Source organism: Juglans regia, chromosome 11 (genome assembly GCF_001411555.2).
Source record: "Juglans regia cultivar Chandler chromosome 11, Walnut 2.0, whole genome shotgun sequence".
Classification (NCBI taxonomy): domain Eukaryota; kingdom Viridiplantae; phylum Streptophyta; class Magnoliopsida; order Fagales; family Juglandaceae; genus Juglans; species Juglans regia.
In genome coordinates, this window is record NC_049911.1 from 11,292,444 (window position 1) to 11,313,221 (window position 20,778).

General features: G+C 35.9%; 2 protein-coding genes across 2 annotated transcripts; both read left to right on the forward strand.

The window, feature by feature from the left end:
• Nucleotides 1-10,817: 10,817 nt before the first annotated feature.
• On the forward strand, nt 10,818-13,667 carry LOC108984386 (putative receptor-like protein kinase At4g00960). Its single transcript, XM_018956320.1, has 7 exons — nt 10,818-11,631; nt 11,789-11,911; nt 12,092-12,222; nt 12,316-12,526; nt 12,684-12,921; nt 13,047-13,188; nt 13,302-13,667. Exons 1-7 carry the CDS (start codon nt 10,818-10,820, stop codon nt 13,665-13,667), a joined length of 2,025 nt encoding a protein of 674 aa, XP_018811865.1.
• Nucleotides 13,668-16,030: 2,363 nt separating this feature from the next.
• LOC108984387 (uclacyanin 1-like) lies at nt 16,031-16,904 on the forward strand. Its single transcript, XM_018956321.2, has 2 exons — nt 16,031-16,237; nt 16,399-16,904. Exons 1-2 carry the CDS (start codon nt 16,072-16,074, stop codon nt 16,890-16,892), a joined length of 660 nt encoding a protein of 219 aa, XP_018811866.1. The 5' UTR covers nt 16,031-16,071; the 3' UTR covers nt 16,893-16,904.
• The last annotated feature ends 3,874 nt before the right edge of the window (nt 16,905-20,778 follow it).

Consider the following 20,778-nt stretch of genomic DNA (forward strand, 5'->3'; position numbering starts at 1 on the left):
CATAAAGAATACTCATGCAAAAAAAAAAAAAAGAAAAAAAAGAAAGAAGAACTTATGCCAATTAGTACGTTTTCGGTAATTAGGAGCATTACTAACATCTTTATAAATTAATGACTTTGGATATTGAGTTGAGATGAGATGATTTTAGATGAGTTGAATAAAATATTATTAGAATATTATTTTTTAATATTATTATTATTTTAAGATTTAAAAAAGTTGAATTGTTTATTTTGTGTGAGAATTTGAGAAAGTTGTAATGATAATATGAGATGAATTGAAATTACTTCTTAATTCAAACGGGACCTTAATATGAAAACAAAAGTTTTGATGGTGAGCTAAAATATTAAAAAAAAAAAAAACCTATAAACCAAGAAAAGTTCAATAAAAGTTTAGTTTTAAGAAGAAAATAAAAATATGATAATTCAAAGAAAAACCAATTAGATAAAATCTATTTGATTCTTTTGATATTTTCTCATTGACTTATTCAATTTTTTCTAATTACGACTTTTTTTTTTTTTATAGGATTCTAATTGATATTTTTTTGGGGCCTTTCTTCCACAGAGGCCTTAGGCAATGGCCCAAGCCGCCTAATGGAAGAGCCGGCCTTTGCGTTTTAATTTTGATTATCTTTGATTCTATTTATTAATGCGAGACATGATTTTTTAGTGACTAGTGCTCGCTTATATATTATGTGATTAGAAATGATAAAATTTATAATAAAGTGTAAATTAATATTGCTCTTCAAATTAATGAAAATGATGTATATATATTTAATTCTTAATTCCTTTTTTAACTTTTTGTTTATGTATCTCCTGTTGAGAAGCATATATATGTTTGACATATTCTTTGAACTAACGCAAGGCTTTTGACCAAGCATGCATGTGCTAGCTAGCTAGCATGCAGCTGGTTCTGGCCGTCTCTAGCTGTGTATATAATGTTCCGAATTATATATTGTCCCTAATGGTTGTAACCGTTATAATGGTGTTTAAGATTCTTATTATATAAGAAAAATGTTAAATGTACTTAAGAAAAACTTATAAAAAATTTATTTATCTACATGTCAGTTATTGATACGTTAAAAATTGTGAAATTAGAAATTCAAATTTTGAATTTTAAAAGAAAACTAACAAAATAAATTTTATAAATAAAAGTGTAAGTAAATATACCACTACTCATTATATAAATGGGCTTTGTCGACAGTTTCAATTAATTAAGGCAACTTTTTTTAGGTTAATTGTTCATGCAATTAGTGGCTATTATTGTAACGCCCCGAACCCGAGGGTCCGAAGAGTTAACTCATGTCACTAACAAACCTGTCTCTCCAAGCACTAAAAACTCCAAGGACTTCATGATTAGCACACAATTTATATTTTTCCAAATAACCATAATAACACTCCATAAGTTATCATTACAAAACATAAACCAAAAAGGGGTCCACAATCTCCCAATAACCTCAAAAATATAACAATACATCTTTAGGTCTCAATAGGTCCAAACAACGTAAAGTACTTCAAATACTCAAGTTAAATCCATCTACTAACAATGGTACTCTAAGTACCCAATCCTTCCATTCATATCTAGCCAGCTTCAATTCTATTCCTGACCCCCAGCTGGAAAGTCAATATCATCTGAAAATATATGAAGATAAGGGGGGTGAGTTATCAACAACTCAGTAAGCAGAGGACATATACTAGCATGTAAACATGAGCCTTTTCAGAAAGTTCAATATGCAGAAACAAAACATTTTATTTTTTATATGCAGATCTCAGAAAACGTGTTATCAGAAAATCAGAGCGACTTTTCAAACATTTCATACTCAAGTCAACAATTCATATTTGAGGATCCATTTCATATTCAAAAACACTTTGGCATAACATAACTGAACATCTCCATCTTATCATGTCTATCATATACCATGTTTAACCCCCGTGGTAGGGTTGTGCTATTCCCGGTGGCCAAACCAGGCAGTATCATGTGGTGAACTTCCCCTTTTTCAATCTCGGAGCCCCGAGTGTGCACACAGGAAAGAACACGTAAAAAGACCACTTTGTTTCCAAAGTGGGTGCACTCATATCATATCATGGTGGTACCAACCATATCACGTGAACAGTATCATCATATCAGAACCATATTCAGAACAGATAAGTATGCCAAAGTTTTATCATATCCATATCATATCAAAACACGTGCGAAACATATTCATATCATTTCTATTTGATCAAAAACAGATCCATATCATTTCATATCACATGCATAAAAATTTCAATGATATCATATTCGCTCTTTTGCATATTTCAGAAACATGTCAAATATTGCTCATGTCTACACATTTCATGTCAAAAACATTTCTTTTCTCTTTCATATGTATCTCATGAGGGAATGCAAAACATATACTGAGGTTGTTTTTCACTTCTTCTTTTTAAAACAACATGCACATTTTTTTACAAACCAACCTCAGTTCATTTCTTTTTATGCAAATCCAGCATAGGAACCCCGCTTACCTGGATTCTTTAATCTTTCAAAATTCCTCAACGAAGCCGAATAAATATTAATCGTCACCTATAAAAAAATCACGCAAATTCTGTAAATTTTCAATCAATCATGTATTTCGATATTTGAACCTAAGAACCTATTTTAAATCCTCAAAACCTAAAATTCTAATAATTCCTATAATACCACCATTATCTAAAACCACTAATATCCACTTAGTCGAATTCGTACCGAATAAGAGATTTAATCGAACAAATATCTAGGCATTTGCCGAACTCAATAAAGAGTAATCTTCAACAATATCTAAAGTACCAACAATGTATTATAAATTAATAGAATATTTAGACTACTTTAAAAAGTCTTATAAAATACGCCATGCAAAACTCCTCAAAAGAAATTAGAGTTTTTGTTAACAATATTGTTAAAATATTTTCTACACAAAAATAATGTTTTATGAGACTTAAACCTAAAACTCATTTTAACATAACAACAAAAATAAATAAATAGATAAATACCCTTCATCCGAAACACATTTCAGTAAAAAAAAAATACCAACTTAGTTGATGATTTAAACAAAAGGGCGAAACGGTAAAAAAAAAAAACATTTTTCTCCTACCTGTTACTCGAGAAAACCACACTTTCCTTATTAAGTAACTGTTATTAACAGCAAAACTAAAATCAGAAGAGGCAAAAAAGCAAGTGACGGTGGAGACATACTCACGAGAAAGAAACTCGAGGCAGCAGCACCGTGGGAGTGCGACAGACGCTGGACAGAGGTGGTGAAGACCTTCCTCGACGGCGTCGCACGGGAAGAGAGGGAGAGAGAGCTGAAACCGAGAGAGAGAGAGAGCTGAAACCGAGCAGTAAAAAAAATGAGAGAAGAGGTGGAGTGGAAGATATGGGGAGGGAGTGTCCGTGGCTTACCGAGGGGCAGAGGTGGCGCGCGGAGGACTGATGGTGGTGCGACGATGGCTGGCGGTGAGGATTGCCAAGTAGGCAGCACACGGATGGAGGGAGAATTCCTCTGTTTTTAGGCGTGAAAACAGGGGAGGGGCTCTTAATCCAGTGGCTGAGAAACCGGACGTGGAACCCGGAGGGACGGTGGCGCACGGCTGGGGGAGGGACTCCGAGTGCATGAGCTACTGGCGAGACTGTGTGTGGAGGAGTTGCTGCACGGAAGTGACTCTGCGGGTGGCCGATTGATGTTGCAGACCGAGGCTTCGGTTTGGTGTTTTGCAGAGAACCCGTGGTCTTCTGTGAAGAGGGAACCGAGCGGCACTTAGCCTAGGGTTGTAGTTGCTTCATATATATATATAGACCAAAATAGAAAGCAGATCAAACCTAAATAAAAGGGAAGAAAAACATGCACGAAAATGGAAACGAACCGTGCGATGCGTGGCATGGCGTGAACCCGTGAAACTATTTCTGAACATGTGAACCCCGTGCATGGGTCCAGTAATGTTGGGTCTTACAATTATAGCTATAGCTTATTTGATAAATATTGTAGGAAATTGGAACGCAAGAATTTCTATTTTCTTGAAAGTGAGCAGCAATATTGTTAATGATTTTTTTTTTATCTGTGATTCACCGTAAGAAAAATGCTTATTTGTAGTCAGTTATTAGTTTTATACTAAAATTATTATTTTCTGTCAAAATGAATATATTCTCACTACAAGTAGTCATTCTGTCGCAAATAATTCTATCTTCATAAATGTTTGTTTTTCTTATAGAGATTATATAACACTAATCCATCGATCCCATCAACGTTAATTTGTAGTTAAGCGTAGTTAGACAAAGAAATATATATTACGATAGGTGACTTTCTAGAGAGTCGATCTTCCGATGGCAAGAAAAGAAAAAGGAAAAATAGCATTGTTAACGACTTCAAACAATATACTGTGATTTTGACATGGCTAGGGTGATTTTGCGTTTTAGTTGTCTTTCTTCACAAGTACATTCACGTGTACTTTTCAAAAAACTTTTGAAAGGTCTCCATGCTAGAGCTATTGTAACATCGAGACCCAATCTTGATCCAAGCCGCGGAGAGTCCAACCAGCCTGTAAAACGATGTCGTTTTAGTAAGTGAGTTTCACTTCTCCTATCCCCTGCCGGTTTCTCAGTTTTATACTCCCAATATTTTTCTCATTCCCGTCATTTTTCTTCTCACCATTTCATCTCCTTCTCACGCCATTTCGGTTTATCCATCATCCAAATTGCTATTATTATTTCATCATCCTATGATGTGGCATTAAGTGATTGTAAATTATTTATTACATTTCACTTATAAACCTATAATTTAATGCCACATCATAAGATGATAGGATGATGATAAAAATTAGGATGATGAATAAATTCTTTCTTCTAAAAAACCTCTCTTCTCTTTACTCTCTCCCACACAGATTTTTTTTTGCACCTAATATGTAGACGTCTCTCTCTCTCTCTTTTTTTGTGAGTTTTGCAGCCCAAGCCCTACCCCAGCCATTGCCTCTCTCTTTCGTCACTGTCTCCCACCTTTGTCTTGCACCTCGTGCCAACCAACAGCTTCCCAACACCTTGCATTGCCATGCACGATTGCTTCACAGACACCCCCCCCATGAAAGACGTAAACACGCGTTGCCCTCGGTCTCACAGGCCCTGCACCTACAAAATTGCCACCCAAATTGTTGCCGGAAGCAGCCACCCTACACCATTAGAGCCACCGTAGACCGAGAGTCATGGAAGCCACTGATAGCCTCCGTTTTACTCCATGCAAAAATAGAGCAAGCAACCCACCAGATCCACCATAAACCACAGCTCCTCGTGTTCAGCACGATCCCTCTACAAGCTGCCAGCCACTTGCCGATCATGCATCGTAGCCCAGCCTTGAACCACTGTATAGGAATAGCCAACAAGCCATGCAAGCCTCTACGTTCCCCTATTTCCTGCACCTATAAACATGACATTTGCTTTCTCTCTATGAACCACAAAGCCGCAGCCACCCTCACCACCAGTGCACAATGGAAACAACTTAGATCCACCTTTAACTTTGACTGACAACAGTATAGTAAGTCACCCACGTACTCTTCCTCACGAAGTTTGGATTGAGAAACACTCTCCACCCATCTCATCTCATCATTATAATTTTTACAAATTCTCATATAAAATACAATAAAAAATTCAACTTTTTCAAATATCAAAACAATCATAATATTAAAAAATAATATTCTAATAATATTTTATTCAACTTTTAACTTTATTCTCAACTCATTTCATTTCAATTCACTATCCAAACATAACCAGCTATCTATTATCTATCTCTCCTTTTATATCTCACAGTTTTAACCACCCTACTTGGCTGTTAGCCACTGGTGACACCCACAACCAAGTCGTAGAACCACCAATGTGCACCGTGAACCATTCAATACACACACGCAACATTGTACATGAGACCCTCTCTAGCTCTCGGTTCCACCCCTCCCTCCATGTAAAATCCCTCTCGATGAGTATCCCTATCTCTCAAGCTCTATAAATATTGGTTTTGTGTTTAAGTTAGCTAGTCCAATGGTCTCAAATGCAAATTTTAGACACGTGAAGTTTGAGACTTTAAATTACATTACATATATGCCCCTGTTCTTTAACCACTTATGGGCTTATTATCTTTATGGTGTTATGTTAAGAGATTATTAAGTTAGGCATGTATTTTAAGTCGGGCTTGGTGTTATATTATTTTTTTAAAATTATATATCTTAAGTTGGCCGATTTTATGATGGTTTAGATTTTTAAGTTGGATTGATTTTTTTTTTTTTTAATTTGTACCAGAACACCACTATAATATTTTGTAGTGGGCTAGGCTGGGAAGAAAATTTTAGGTTTCGGATATATGGGTTATTTAAACATTTCAGGTTTTTAATTGTAAAGTACATGCTTAATTAGAGAATCACGCATGATTGAAAATTGATGCAAGTTATGTGCCTATTTATAGGTGACGATTTATATTCACTTGACACTATTGTGAGAAAATTTAGAGAAGTTTAAAAATTTAGGTAAGCGGGGTTCTTATACTAGACTTTGCATAAAACAAATTGACTCAGGTTGATTTTATGAAAAATATACATGTTTTTTTATGAAAAGAAAACTTGATCAGTTATTTTATCTGCATTTTCATGAAATCAGTTTATGAAAAGAAAAATAGTTTCTGTCATGATTGGTATAAACATGAGTTATTTTTGGCATTCTGTTTCCGAATTGTGCAAAAAGAGCGAATATGAAAATTTGTGCATGATTATATGATGATGATTTAATATGTTGTGCATTGTTATGATATGATGTGACCTCTGAAAATTTCTGGCATGACATTCTATTTCTGTTCTGTTCCAACTTTACCACGGGTGTAAAACCGTGGCCTCTGTTTGGGTTGGTACCAACTTTTCTGTTTTTGGTGTACCCACTTTAGAAATAAAGTGGGTTTCTGTATGGTCTTTCCTGTGTACACACTTGAGATTCCGAGAATAATAATTGAAAGATTTTTCGTTCTGTTTCTGTTTGATTGGCTGCCGAGATTAGCACAAAACTACAATTGGGGTTAAACATGAAATTCTGTTATGATGTGATATTTTTGTTATGCTATGCTAAAGGACGTTTGAATAATAATATTTTTGAACTATTGCTTTGATATTTTTGATATATCTTAAGTGAACCGATTTTATGATGGGTTAGATTTTTTAAGTTGGATTGATTTTTTTTTTTTAATTTGTACTAGTGCACCACTATAATATTTTGTAGTGGGCTAGGCTGGAAAGAAAATTTTATGTTTCGAACATATGGGTTATTTAAGCATTTCAGGTTTTTAATTGTAAAATACATGCTTAATTAGAGAGTCACACATGATTGGAAATTGATGCAAGTTATGTGCCTAATTATAGGTAACGATTTATATTCACTTGGCACTATTGTGAGAAAATTTAGAGAAGTTTAAAAGTCTAGGTAAGCGGGATTCTTATACTAGATTTTGCATAAAACAAATGGACTCAAGTTGATTTTATGAAAAATATGCATGTTTTGTTATGAAAAGAAAACTTGATCAGTTATTTTATCTTCATTTTCATGAAATCCGTTTATGAAAAGAAAAATAGTTTCTGTTATTACTGGCACAAACATGAGTTATTTTTGGCATTCTGTTTCCGAATTGTACAAAAAGAGTGACTATGAAAACTTGTGCATAATTATATGATGATGATTTAATATGTTATGCTTTTTTATGATATGATGTGACATCTGAAAATCTCTGGCATGACATTTTGTTCCTGTTCTGTTCTGACTTTACCATGTGTGTAAAACTATGGTCTCTGTTTAGGTTGGTACCAACTTTCTTGTTTTTGGTGTACTCATTTTGTAAATAAAATAGTTTTCTGTGTGGTCTTTCCTGTGTGCACACTTGGGACTCTGAGAAAAATAAGAGGTATATTTTTCACTCTATTTTTGCATGATTGGCTGCCGGGGTTTGCACAATCCTACCATGGGGGTTAAACATGGAATTCTGTTATGATGTGATATTTTTGTTATGCTATCACTACAAGAAAACAACTTATTTGTGACTAGTTAATTCCAGCGAAATGACTATTTATAACTAAAATTGGTTGCGAATAGTCTTTTAGTCACAATAAATTAATCACAAAAATCTGTTTTTCTTGTTGTGCATGCCAAAGGACGTTTGAATAAGAATATTTTTGAATTGTCGTTTTGATATTTTTGATAACAAGTTCTGATTTTGCATTCTGTTACTGCTCATGTTTACACACTAGTACATGTTTTCTGCTTACTGAGTTGTTGATAACTCACCCATTTATCTCAACAATATTTTCAAATAATTTAATTTGATAGTTCAGCTAGAAATCAAAAGTAGGAAGCATTAGCAATATTAGATTATCGTAAAGGATTAAGTGCCAAAAGCTACACGTAATTATTGAAGAGTCATATTCAGTAAATTTATTATTTTATGTTGATTTGAGTATTTTGAGACGTGCGTATTTTCAAGTCTTTATGGAGATTTTAGTTTGTTATTGAAAAAACAGTGGTTCTATCCCAAACAACACCTAGAGGGGAGTGAATAGGTGTAGTTCAAATTTTGTGGACAAATAAAGAATAATGGCAAGAAGCAATTAAAAGATGACACAAATCATACAAATAATCAACACAGAGATTTGGTCACTAAGTGAAAACTCATTTGAAGAACGTTTTCAAATTCTAAAACCACTCCGGACGTAAGCCACCACCTAAAATCCACTATAGAAAGAGTTTGTTACAACCAATATAGAGACACTTACAAAACCTTTGTAGTTCCTAAACTTGGCTTGCAACATCACGAGTGACCCACTCGATCTCTACACGCATGTAGTGTCAGAACTCTGACCTTTCTATAACATCTCACGAGAACCTCTCGATCTCTGCATCACAGTAGCTCCGGAAACCTTCCGGCCAACAAAATGTCCACTTCAATGAACTTTGAATGAGATTTGATATTGAGTGTGGTGTGGTGGATTTGTGTTTGTCCAAGAGAGATTCATAAGGTGGGGAAAATGTTTTTCTCTTTGGCTCTTGAAACACTTAGGGTTTTGCTCTGTTTTTCCACACCAAAGAACAGAAATAAGCTGTTCTATTTATAGTCCGAGCAAGTCACGGTGCTAAAAAACATGAATTTTAGGTTGTCTTGAACATTGGCTTGAGCAAGGTGTCGAGTGAAGGTCGAGCGCATGTTGTCTTCTGAAACCGCTCGAGCGAGACGTCGAGCGCATCTCGAGCGAACCTCTCTGGATGAGTTCTGCTCCAGCGCAATGTCGAGCGCACATCGAGCGAACCTCTTTGGATGAGTTTAGCTCGAGCGCCACGTCGAGCGCACATCGAGCGAACTTCTCTGGATGAGTTCAACTCGAGCGCCACGTCGAGCACAAATCGAGCGAACTTCTCTGGATGGGTTCAGTTCGAGCGCCACGTCGAGCACACATTGAGTGAACCTCTCTGGATGGGTTCTGCTCGAGCGCCACGTCGAGTTCACCTCGAGTGAACCTCTCTGTTTGGGTTACGCTCGAGCGCTGAGTCGAGCGCAGATCAAGCAAACCACTCTGTTTGGGTTCTGCTCGAGCGCTACGTCAAGTGCACATCTAGCGAATCTCTCTGGAAGGTTCCGCTCGAGCGCCAGTTGAGCCATGTTGAGCACACTTCAATCTTTTTCATGTAACACTGCATCAACACTTATTACAACTCATCCTTACACAGGTTTTCACAAGAATATGCCAATTAACTAATTTTTCACTCAACAGTGATGTTGAAGCCTAATTTCTTTGGTGTCTTTGTGGAGGGACATATATATTTGATTTGAACAAGTAAATTAATTTATATTTTATGGATTCATATATATAATTGTGTTATGAGAGATGATTTTAAGTGAAAGGAACTAACTCCATGAGCCTCGGGGTACGGGCATTACAGCTATTGTACTCTCTATTTTGTTTACTCCATTGGATTTTTGACGTACTTTTGGCTTTATTTTATGTCACAACCGTTTCACAGCTAGAAAAAATGTAGATTGATAACCAAATGCATGCACGCGCGTCTTGAACATTCGAGCCCTATCTAATTTTCCATTTCAGAAGCAACTTTTTGTTTGCTTTACCCACTTCAGATTCAACTCAATACTCTTTGAATTATCATGATCAGCTCGATCGAATTGAACGGTCATATATATATATATAACGTCTATCAAACGTCGCCCAGCTTGGTCTTCTCTTTATTTCAAGCCTTGTTGCTTTCAAATTGCTCCATTAATTCAACATCAGATACAGACTTTAATTGGTGTTTTGAACTTTTGACCAGTACGTATAAACCAGGTTAGTTATTGGTACATATATATATATATATTACATTGTCTAATTTATTTGGCCGGCCTAACAGTGATTCTATGGCTGTCTCTAACGTCACAGGTTTGTATTTTTTATTGCGATGTTGAAGATTTCCTAGTCTTTGCTCATACAATTTAAATCGGTTGCTAGCTTGTTTTACCCGAATGGACGTACTTCAGTCCTAGCATGCATGCATGCATCATCAAATTTGTCTAGTTTGAAAAAAATTCATCTCTTTCAGACAATCTAAAACCGCGTAATCTGTTGATCACACACACACACACACACACATATTATATATATATATGTATATATATGTATGTGAGTTAACGAGTCTTCAATTATTTTATATATATTAATGGTGCCAAACTGTTGAGAATAGAAATCATTCGATCAGCTTCTTCCTCTGCAAAAGCTCCTCTGCTTTCCCAAATCTCCTTCCCAATTCATACCATGCAGCATTTTGCAGTCGATGCTGTTCTTTTGCTTTTATTCTCATGTCTTCTTTACTTACTTTCCAGCAGTGCAGCTCAAGTTGAGAGGATTTATGTCGACTGTAATAGTACTGCCAGTAATTACACTTCTGGGAGTGTCTTTGAAGAAAACCTGAATCGTACAATTGCATCCCTTGTTTCCAGTTCTTCTCTAAGTTCTGGGTTCAATATCACTAGCGTCGGCCAAAACCTTGATGTGGTTTATGGCCTCGTATACTGCATAGCCGAGCAATCTGACAGGGATTGCCAAGCTTGTGCAAATATTGCAGCAATGGAGATCAGGAGCCGCTGTCCTAACCAGAAAGAAGCTTACATGTTTTATAATAATTGTTCGATAAGGTATTCAGACTGGCGTTTCTTCTCGACTGCAGATAGTGCTGTAATAGCCACGATATACAATGTGAATATAGCAACAGACGGGGTCCTTTTCAATCGTCAGTTGCGAAACCTGCTCAAAAATATTTCATCTCAGGCTGCATCCAGTCCTTCAAAATATTATCTTGGGATCACTTCCCACACAGAAAATGTCAATATATATGCTATGATGCAGTGCACCAAGGACTTGACGGAAAACAGCTGCCTTACTTGCCTGCAAGGGCTTATTAGTTATCTTCCTACTGATTTAAGTAATGTAGGAGCTCGTTTTTTCTCTATGAGCTGTAATCTGCGTTACGAGACGTATTCGTTCTTTCTCTCACCATTACCACCTTCTCTGGTGCCTGAGAAGAATGGTACTAGCACTACCCCAACTGCAAAGACAAGTGGTCAGGCTGGTAATGTTTGGTGCTCTTTGAATTCACGACTAATGCAATATCATTTCAATGAAAGGCAGAAATATTCCTCGAAATAACTCCTAGAATTTTGTAAGTAAAATCCCTTGTTGACTGAATGATTAATAACTATTTCATATATATTCTTATGCGTGAGCAGGAAAGAACAACACATCAGAAATTGTTTTGTTTGTGGTCATCCCAGCAGCTATTGCATTGGTTGTGATAATATGTGGTTGCTGCTTGTGGAGAATCACTAGAAGAAAAAGAGTAGGCAATTCAGGTTATGTATCACAGCTGATCAATTTGTTTAAGCTTTAGGACTTCTCATGTAATTATCTTCAACCTAGGAGATGAAACAAAATTGCATGCTCAATGACCTTCCATGACCTGCCATGCACAAAACAGTTTCTAAAACTAAGCTTTCTGCTATCTGAACTCGATTATTTTTACTCAATAACAGAGGATGCCCATGAAGATAGAGAGAAGAGCGTGGAATCACTTTTAATGAATCTGAGTACACTTCAAGTTGCAACAAAAAATTTCTCTGATTCATATAAACTTGGACAAGGTGGTTTTGGCCCTGTTTACAAGGTAATCCTTTGCTCATTATCTATGACGCATGCTATTCTCCCCTCCCCATATATGTCATATATTGAATGCGCAGTCTATATACATGACCTCTAGGGTAAACTCCTCGATGGACGAGAAATAGCTGTTAAAAGGCTGGCAAGGAGCTCAGGGCAAGGTCTGGAAGAGCTTAAAACAGAAGTAGTGTTGGTTGCAAAATTGTTGCATCGGAACCTGATAAGGCTGTTAGGCTTCTGCTTAGAAGATGGAGAGAAGCTACTTGTCTATGAATACCTACCCAACGGGAGCTTGGACAGAGTTTTGTTCGGTAGGATATTGCATGATTTTATATACATTTCATTTTTTTTCCTCTTCATCATTTGAGAACTAGTACTCTCTCTTTCTCTCTCTGTATAACTGTATATAAATATATATATATATATATATATATAACACTGTATTGAACTTAAGCTTGGGTGATGCAGATCAGACCAAACGGTTTCCTTTAGAATGGGAAAGACGGTACAAAATAATTGTTGGAATTGCTCGAGGACTACTTTATCTGCATGAAGATTCTCAGCTTAGGATTATTCACAGGGATTTGAAAGCTAGTAACATCCTGTTAGATGAGAACATGAATCCCAAAATCTCTGATTTTGGTTTGGCTAGACTATTTGGTGGAAGCCAAACACAAGGCAATACTAATCGGATTGCTGGTACCTAGTAAGTAGTTCTCAAATCAGACAGTTTTAGTTTCTTTGCAAGCATCATTTTTTCCTAGTACTTCTAGGTTCTTGCCTTGGCAGAAGACTTACAAACCATTTTTCTTGTTTGTTGATGCCATGAAGTGGATACTTAGCACCGGAGTATGCTAAGAAAGGGAACTTTTCAACTAAATCCGATGTCTATAGCTTTGGTGTCTTGGTACTAGAAATTGTGGCCGGTCGAAAAAACTCAAGCTTCAGCAATGGGATGAATCTTCCAAGCTATGTAAGTATGCTGTACTCAAGAGTATTCCTGTTAAAATCATCATCATCATCATCATCATCAATGCATGGACGATTGACTATATGCTAATTTTATGATTCATCTAATTTACACAGGCATGGCAACATTGGGCCAAAGGAACAGGTTTGGATTTGATTGATCCAACCTTGGGTGATCAGTGGACAAGACATGAAGTTCTGAAATGCATTCACATCGGTTTACTATGCGTTCAAGAAGCTCCTGCAGATAGACCTATGATGTCAGCGATTGCAACGATGCTCAGTGGGTACACTGCAAGCAGCTTCCCAGCACCCTCGCAACCTGCATTTTTTGTCACTAATAGTACTGTCGAAAATCCAGAATTAGGATTGATTAAAAATGATCCTGGAGCATCATCTCCATTAATATATGCTGAAGCTAAACCAGAATCATCAAAGAAATCTCTGAATGACGTTACTATATCTGATATAGGTCCTCGCTAGCTATCTAGTAATTACAATTTAAGATCAATACATTTCAGACTTTTCATGTACTACTGCTGCTAAGAATATGATTGAAAATGTTGGAGCTTGGCCTATTCTTTCTAATGTAAATCTAGATCAGTCTCAGAGATTGTTGCAATGATTAGCAATATGTAATGACTGACCAGCCTTAGCTTTGATCTTGTTCGAAGGAAAACACTGGAATACAATTGGTGAGTGAAGATTTATGACCGTTGATAATTCTTTATTTTTTTTTGGTATAAATCTAGTATTTTTCTTGGGACAATTTAAAATTGCAACCATTGCAATGAACAATGCCACTGATCTAACAGCATACCCTTATCTTTTCATACAACTTTACAAAAGCATAATGATCAGCCTAATTTGGAACTTTCATATTTATGCATGTACAGTGTATATATTTATATATGATTTTCTGGGCTATATTCGAGTGTTGATGATGAGGTATGCCTTCCAATTATCAAATACTAATTTTCAATCTCAGCCACATAAGACAGCTTCTGGTCACTATGAGAACTGAAAAAGTCTGCAAGTATTTGAAGGGGCAGGAAAAAATTTTCTGTCCCCAAGATTTTTTTCTCACCAGCCAAGTAATAGAACGACGGTCCAAACCATGGTCCAATGATTTGAATGTATTATTACAATGACTTTTGGAGACTTTCAAATCATGTTTATGTTTCTTGAATCTTAACAAAGTTTTATTATATTGTTATACTTATGACGGTATTAATTAGTAGTTAATGAATTGTAAGACACTTTTTTTGGGTGCTAAATTAATGGTGTTTGGGTACTAAATATCTCACTACTATTTATTATTTTATTATTATTTTTTACATACTTTTTAGAGCCCTGCTACGGGTCCCGAATTCGGGACCCAAAACATGTCCCGAAAAGACAAATTTTTTTTCTTTTTTTTTTTCATGTATTTTTTTAATCATTATAAATATTTTTTAAAAAAATAAAAAATTTACAATATCATTAAAAAATATTTTTTATCATTCGGAAAAAATCCATTCGAATGTTTTGGTCCCGGACCCAAAGTATTTCTCTACTTTTTATTACTATTCACTATTCTATAATTACTTTTACGTTACTTTTTCACTATTCTTTATAAAATACCTCACGCAATCTTTTCTTGGAGTTACTTCATTAATAAGAGTCATGACTTGTTCCAAGAATTAGGAGTGTAAAAGAAGCTGAGTTCCAACGAGTAGGGAATGGTCAAGTCCTGTTCGTTGATTTTTTTTGTTTTTTTTCCTTCTTCAAGTATAAGTTTAACTCGAGATTATTACAGAGTTACATTTTCTGTTCAGGGGTAGCTCTTTTATTTTTTAAACAAATTTGTGCTTGTTCATGAGTTAATTATTTTGTACAAAAACATATTATTTATATTGTACTTCGTAGTTTTATCTAAAAATTTTGATGAATAAACTTTCTCTCTCATTTTCCAAAATCTCATAAAAATCTTAACTTAAATCATTTTATTACTATTTACAAATTATCTCATTATTATTTATAGATTTCTCATTTGATTTCATCTCATCTATGTAATCAAATGAGGCCTAAATCATGATGATATTTTTTTTTTTTTAATAACCTTGGGTGTCCAGACCAGCTTGCGCGCACCTCGACTAATCCCATGAGACCCTAAAGTTAACGATCAGGTAAACCTCTAGTTACCGTAAAGAGACTCGAACTGGTGACCATTGGGAAGCAAACCTAAGGCCGGACGAGCTGAGCTATCCCTAGGGTTCTAAATCATGATGATATTATGCAAAATTTGAATAAAGGTGTTGGTTGCCTAAGTCAATGAGGATGCTCTAATTAAGGGTGATGATGAGCATAAAATGACGGGTTGTCCTCTTTTTCTAAAAATGGATTTTTTTTTTTTTTTTAAACTTAATGTGAATATGTTTGTTTTTGATAAATCCAGAAACAATTGATTTAGCCATGACAATGTACAGCAGAAGATTAAAAACCGAATGTGAAAGAATGTATATTACTAATGAAACCAAATGATGGATACAGACATGAAAACAGGCTCATAGATTTAGATACTTTATTCGTCAAGTTAATTAGTATGAAGGTAACCATTTCATTGAAATAATCCACCTAATATACAAATAAAGCAGTTGAGGTAGGAAAGGAAACACAGTATTGAAATCCCTGAGAAACGACCTGTCATCGCCACATCTTCGTAACATTTGCACCAACTCCAAAGACCAAAAACTTAAAACAACCATATCTTCATTCTGATTGGGTTCTCTCTTCTCTATAAATACTTCCTAACTCAAACACATATCTACCCACCTGATCCTTTCTCTGATTTTCTTCTACTTTCATTCCATCATTCTCCTCGGTTTTCTACTGCTCTCAGCAAGAAATGGCGAAGACAAGAACATTGATCAGCCTGACTATTTCAGCCATACTCATCAAATTAGCTATGGCAGCAAATTACACAGTTGGAGGCCAAACCGGTGGGTGGGATACGACCACCAACCTGCAATCATGGGCATCATCTCAATCATTTTTAGTTGGAGATAACTTGAGTAAGTTAAATATATACTTCTTCAAACAAGTCACTTTATCTATATTATCAACGATCTGTTTATCTACGTGCTTTTCATCTTGCATGCATGTTGTAAATCAGACATAATTTGGCTTGTGAATATTTGAAATAAATTCATGCTAAAAGAGTTTGTGTTCACAGTTTTCCAGTACGCACCAAACCATGATTTGGTTGAGGTTTCGAAGACAGACTATGACTCCTGCCAGGCAAGTAATCCGATTCAGTCTTACTCTGGTGGCACCACAACCATCCCACTCTCTTCTCCAGGCAAGAAATACTTCATCTGTGGAACACTAGGACATTGCAGCCAAGGAATGAAAGTCGAAATAGACACTCTTGCAGGATCGGCCTCAGCCAACCCTCCGGCCTCTGACACTCCAGCTCCAGAAAGCTCCATCTCCTCAGCAACACCCGCATCAGAAACCACTTCCCCGATGCTGCTTGCTCCATCACCATCTGACTCTCCAGTGGGTAATTCTGCATCATCCTTTATCATTCCTTCAACTCAGTCCACGCGATCATTTTGGAGTGGGTCTTCAACTGAACCACCTTCCTCATCAGCTGACAAAGACAGTTTCCTTGTGAACATCATTGTCGGATTTAGCATTGTAATGATGATGCTTCAGGCGTACTAAGCATCAGATAAGTTTTTGGTGATGGATGTTAAATGAGTTATTTGTGTAAGCAATTACCTGATGCATCATGCATTGGGGAAACAGTTTCATGACAAAAGCATTCAATATTATGTAGACATGGATAAATTTCAGTTGCAAAAAACATAAACCGACCTCCAAATATGCATAAGACAAATCAAACCAAATTAGCTCTTTCATTTTCGTTCATCATAAAGAAATGGAAACAGAGAGGGGGACAGGGAAAAAAAATACAAAAAGAGAGAACTTCACTAATCTCGTTTCTGCAGTGCCCTCTACAAATACACTTAGAGCCTCCGTTTGGATGTTGAGCTGAGGTAAGTTCTTTATGAATAATAGTAAGTTGAGTAGTGGATGGAGTTATGTGAAGTCTATCTAAACTGAGTTTAAAGTGTATTTGAATATTAAGATGAATTTAATACTTTTTATGAGAAGTTGAAAAAGGTTGTGGGTCTCCCGTATTAGGAGATTTTAAGTTGAGATGAATTTAGTAATTTAAAAATTAGATGTTTGAATGTTAGATTCAACTTAAAATTAGACTGAACTCAACTGAGTTTTGCTACCCGATGCAGCCTAATCAGCCTGAACCTTTTGTAAATCCTGTGGGTCGGAATATATACAATTGCACATTACAGGTGGCATGGGTAACTCATTAATGAAAATATTTCACACTACTGGGAATATAGAAAGGCCTACATTGGAAACCAACCGTACACCAAACCTCAACAGAAAGGCCTAAAAAAACAAGCAAACCACACTACCATTTTTTTTAACTAACAACCTGTCTGACTTACAGAAATTAAACCACAGGAAACTTGGGAATGCAAACGAAACCACTCCATAATAATTTCTTAAGGAGAAAAACTCGGCTTACCAAATCCCACCTAGCACCTGGTTGTCTCTCCCAGCTAGTACTTATGGGAACACAGACGCTTATGGTTTCTTCTAGAGCTCAGAAATCATGAATCAATTCATGGAAAGCAATATCTGTGTAACTCAAGCACAAGGATCGGGGCAGTCGTGAGGTCATGCAGTGGCTGTTACTTCATATTCCAGGCAATAGGCATTCCTACCTAGTTGATGGACTAGAGAGGAGGCCAGCAACCCTACAAGGCTACATGAGCGCCCTCCAGATTAAAGTTTCCAGTTATGGTGAAAACATAAATGCGTCATTATATAATTAATCTTCAAGAGGAGATTTTCAGTCCTAAACATGACAATGTAATCTAGAAATTCTGAAATTAAATGCAATATTAAGGTTGACATGTTTCATCCATTGCACACATTCCATTTCTGTGTGGTGTTCGTTAATCCCTTTTACTGCCTACGGAAACGAGGGAGAAGCACTGCAAACCAAATCTACCGCTGCACTTACCGAGATCCAGGGTGACCATGCGAAACTGATTCCTAGATTATGAATTAATTAATTATTTGTTACATAGACGGACCAACCTTCGTTCAAGTACTTCGTAAACCTCAAAGCATTTGCTTATTTTATTGTACACAAATCAGTACAATTGCTAATAACCATACAAAAGAAATTGCTAATAACCATACATAAGTACTCCACCTATGTAACTCTCTGACTTTAAGAAACCAACATAACCTTAGAGGTAATGAACCAAACCATGGATGTCATCAGATTTAAGCAACTGGAAGACGTAGTACATGATCCTGTGATTTGTCAACTACAGCAGGTGGCATGAATTTACACATGGCAATACTGGGGTAACCAATGAAAGTGAAATGCCCCGGTCCCGGCTAGGTTGGAGAGATACTTCTTGTCACTTAAAATCGTATCTCACAGTACATATATAAACTTAGATTTTCTCAATTACACATAGATCTCATTGTTTTAAACTAACTACTCCAAAATAATTAACTAAGAACACCGCAAAGCCTCAAAATAAATATCAACATTCCAAAATACCAAGTAGCAAAACGAAACTATTGAATAAAATTTTCCAATAACCAAAGTACCCTCTTTGTACTTAATCCATTATGCTCACGTAGTCTTACTCATACTTCCTATTTTTGAACTTCAACTAAACTATCAAAATTATCTAAAAATATTGTGGAGATAAGGGGTGAGTTATCAATAATGTCTCAATAAGTAGATAACATATACCAATATGTAAACATGAACATTTACAGAGTACAGAATGCAAAATAAAATATTTTCAATGTTAGCATGTAGAACAAAACATGTTTTCAAAGTTAACAAAGCGATGGTTCAAAATATTTATATTCCAAAGTCTTTTGACATAGTATAAACTGAGCATCATCATCATATCACATCAAAGCATGACATCACAACGGAGGCCATGTTTAATCCTCGTGGTAGGATTGTGCTATCCCCGGTGGCTAAACTGGATCTTCCCCTTATCATTCTGAGAGCTCAGAGTGTGCACACAGGAAAGGCAATGCAAAAACTACTTTGTTTCCAAAGTGGGTGTGCTCAGAGACAGAGAAGTTGGTATCAACCCAAACAGATGCCACAGTTTTACACCAGTAGTAAGGTCAGAGCAGAGCAAAAATAGAATCAGACACATAATCAGGATGTCATACTAAAGGTTTTCAGATGCTTCATCATGTCAAGAAAAAGTACAAAACAGATTTTGATATTTTCACATATCCAAAAATAGACTCAGAGCATCTTCATATAAATATGCACAAATATCAAAATTCATAATCGCTCTTTTATATATAAGAAAGCTTAATGCCAAAAGTTGCTAATATTTACATTAGTCATGACAAAAACACTCTCTTTTGTACAAGTTTCATAAGTAATACAGAACACATAATTGGGTTTTATGTTTCTTTTCAAAAACAAGACATGCATATTTTTCACAAATCAACCTCAGTCCATATCTTTTTATACAAAGTCTAGTATAGGAATCCCGCTTACCTGATGCTTGCAGAGATTTTCTTAAACCTTGATCTCGAGTTCTAGCCATCTCACAACCTAAACTAGAAAATTTTCACTAACATGTTAATAATCTACTCAAGCACATCCTCAATCTAACTAATATAAAATCTGCAATTCCGAGGATAGGATAATATGAGCTCAAAAATAGATAAACCCACAAGAGATGTGGCTTTCCTTAACTACTGAGCTTCTCTACTCGGCTTGTCTAAGTTTAGGTCTGGGTGTTACAGAAAGGCTTTAGCTTGTTGCCATAACTGGTCCTTCAGCAGCAAGTGAAGAATGAAGCCTATCATTGTATATGGATGGGGCAAGAAGCCTAGTTATGCACTTATTGCTCTAATTTGCTGCTCCAGCTTGTCTTTGTGAGCCTCTGATCTTCATAATGTAGCTCATTCTTCTTAACCTGCACAAAAGAAGGATAAGAATATGCTACACTTATGCGCTCAGTTAACCCATAAAATGAATAAGTGATTTCTAAAAATTAAGTATATCCTACAAATAGATAAATAGAGATCTTACTCCGAAATAACCCCACCTTTATTTTTGACTCTAGAAATCCTAGCTAAGTTGGTCTTCTCCACCTTATTTAGAATTAGCAAAAGACAACTAATTTCCATAGGTTCGATGAGGGGGAAATAGACAAGTAGGTTTACAACAGGTTACATATACATGATGATCAGTAAAAATATAACATCACAAGATGTCATAAAATAAAGCCTGTATAGGAAAACTGTTCTCTTTTCTAGGAACTCTTTCAGAAGATGTTGGAGGAGAGAAACTGATATTCTATTCTAGAGGGAAGAGAGGAGACTATTTCTGAAATTTCTCTAAGTGAATTACTTCTCAAGTGGCTTGCTTTGTGCCAATGCCTACATGGGTATTTATAGGCTTGTAGACTCATTTAGCATTTACTCTAATACATAAACTTCCCTAGTACAC

Coding starts and splice junctions, on each gene's coding strand:
- LOC108984386 (XM_018956320.1), top strand. CDS start 10,818: ATGCAGCATTTTGCAGTCGATGCTGTTCTTTTGCTTTTATTCTCATGT. Junction 11,632..11,788: donor AAAGACAAGTGGTCAGGCTG/GTAATGTTTGGT, acceptor ATGCGTGAGCAG/GAAAGAACAACACATCAGAA. Junction 12,922..13,046: donor AATCGGATTGCTGGTACCTA/GTAAGTAGTTCT, acceptor GATGCCATGAAG/TGGATACTTAGCACCGGAGT.
- LOC108984387 (XM_018956321.2), top strand. CDS start 16,072: ATGGCGAAGACAAGAACATTGATCAGCCTGACTATTTCAGCCATACTC. Junction 16,238..16,398: donor TTTAGTTGGAGATAACTTGA/GTAAGTTAAATA, acceptor TTGTGTTCACAG/TTTTCCAGTACGCACCAAAC.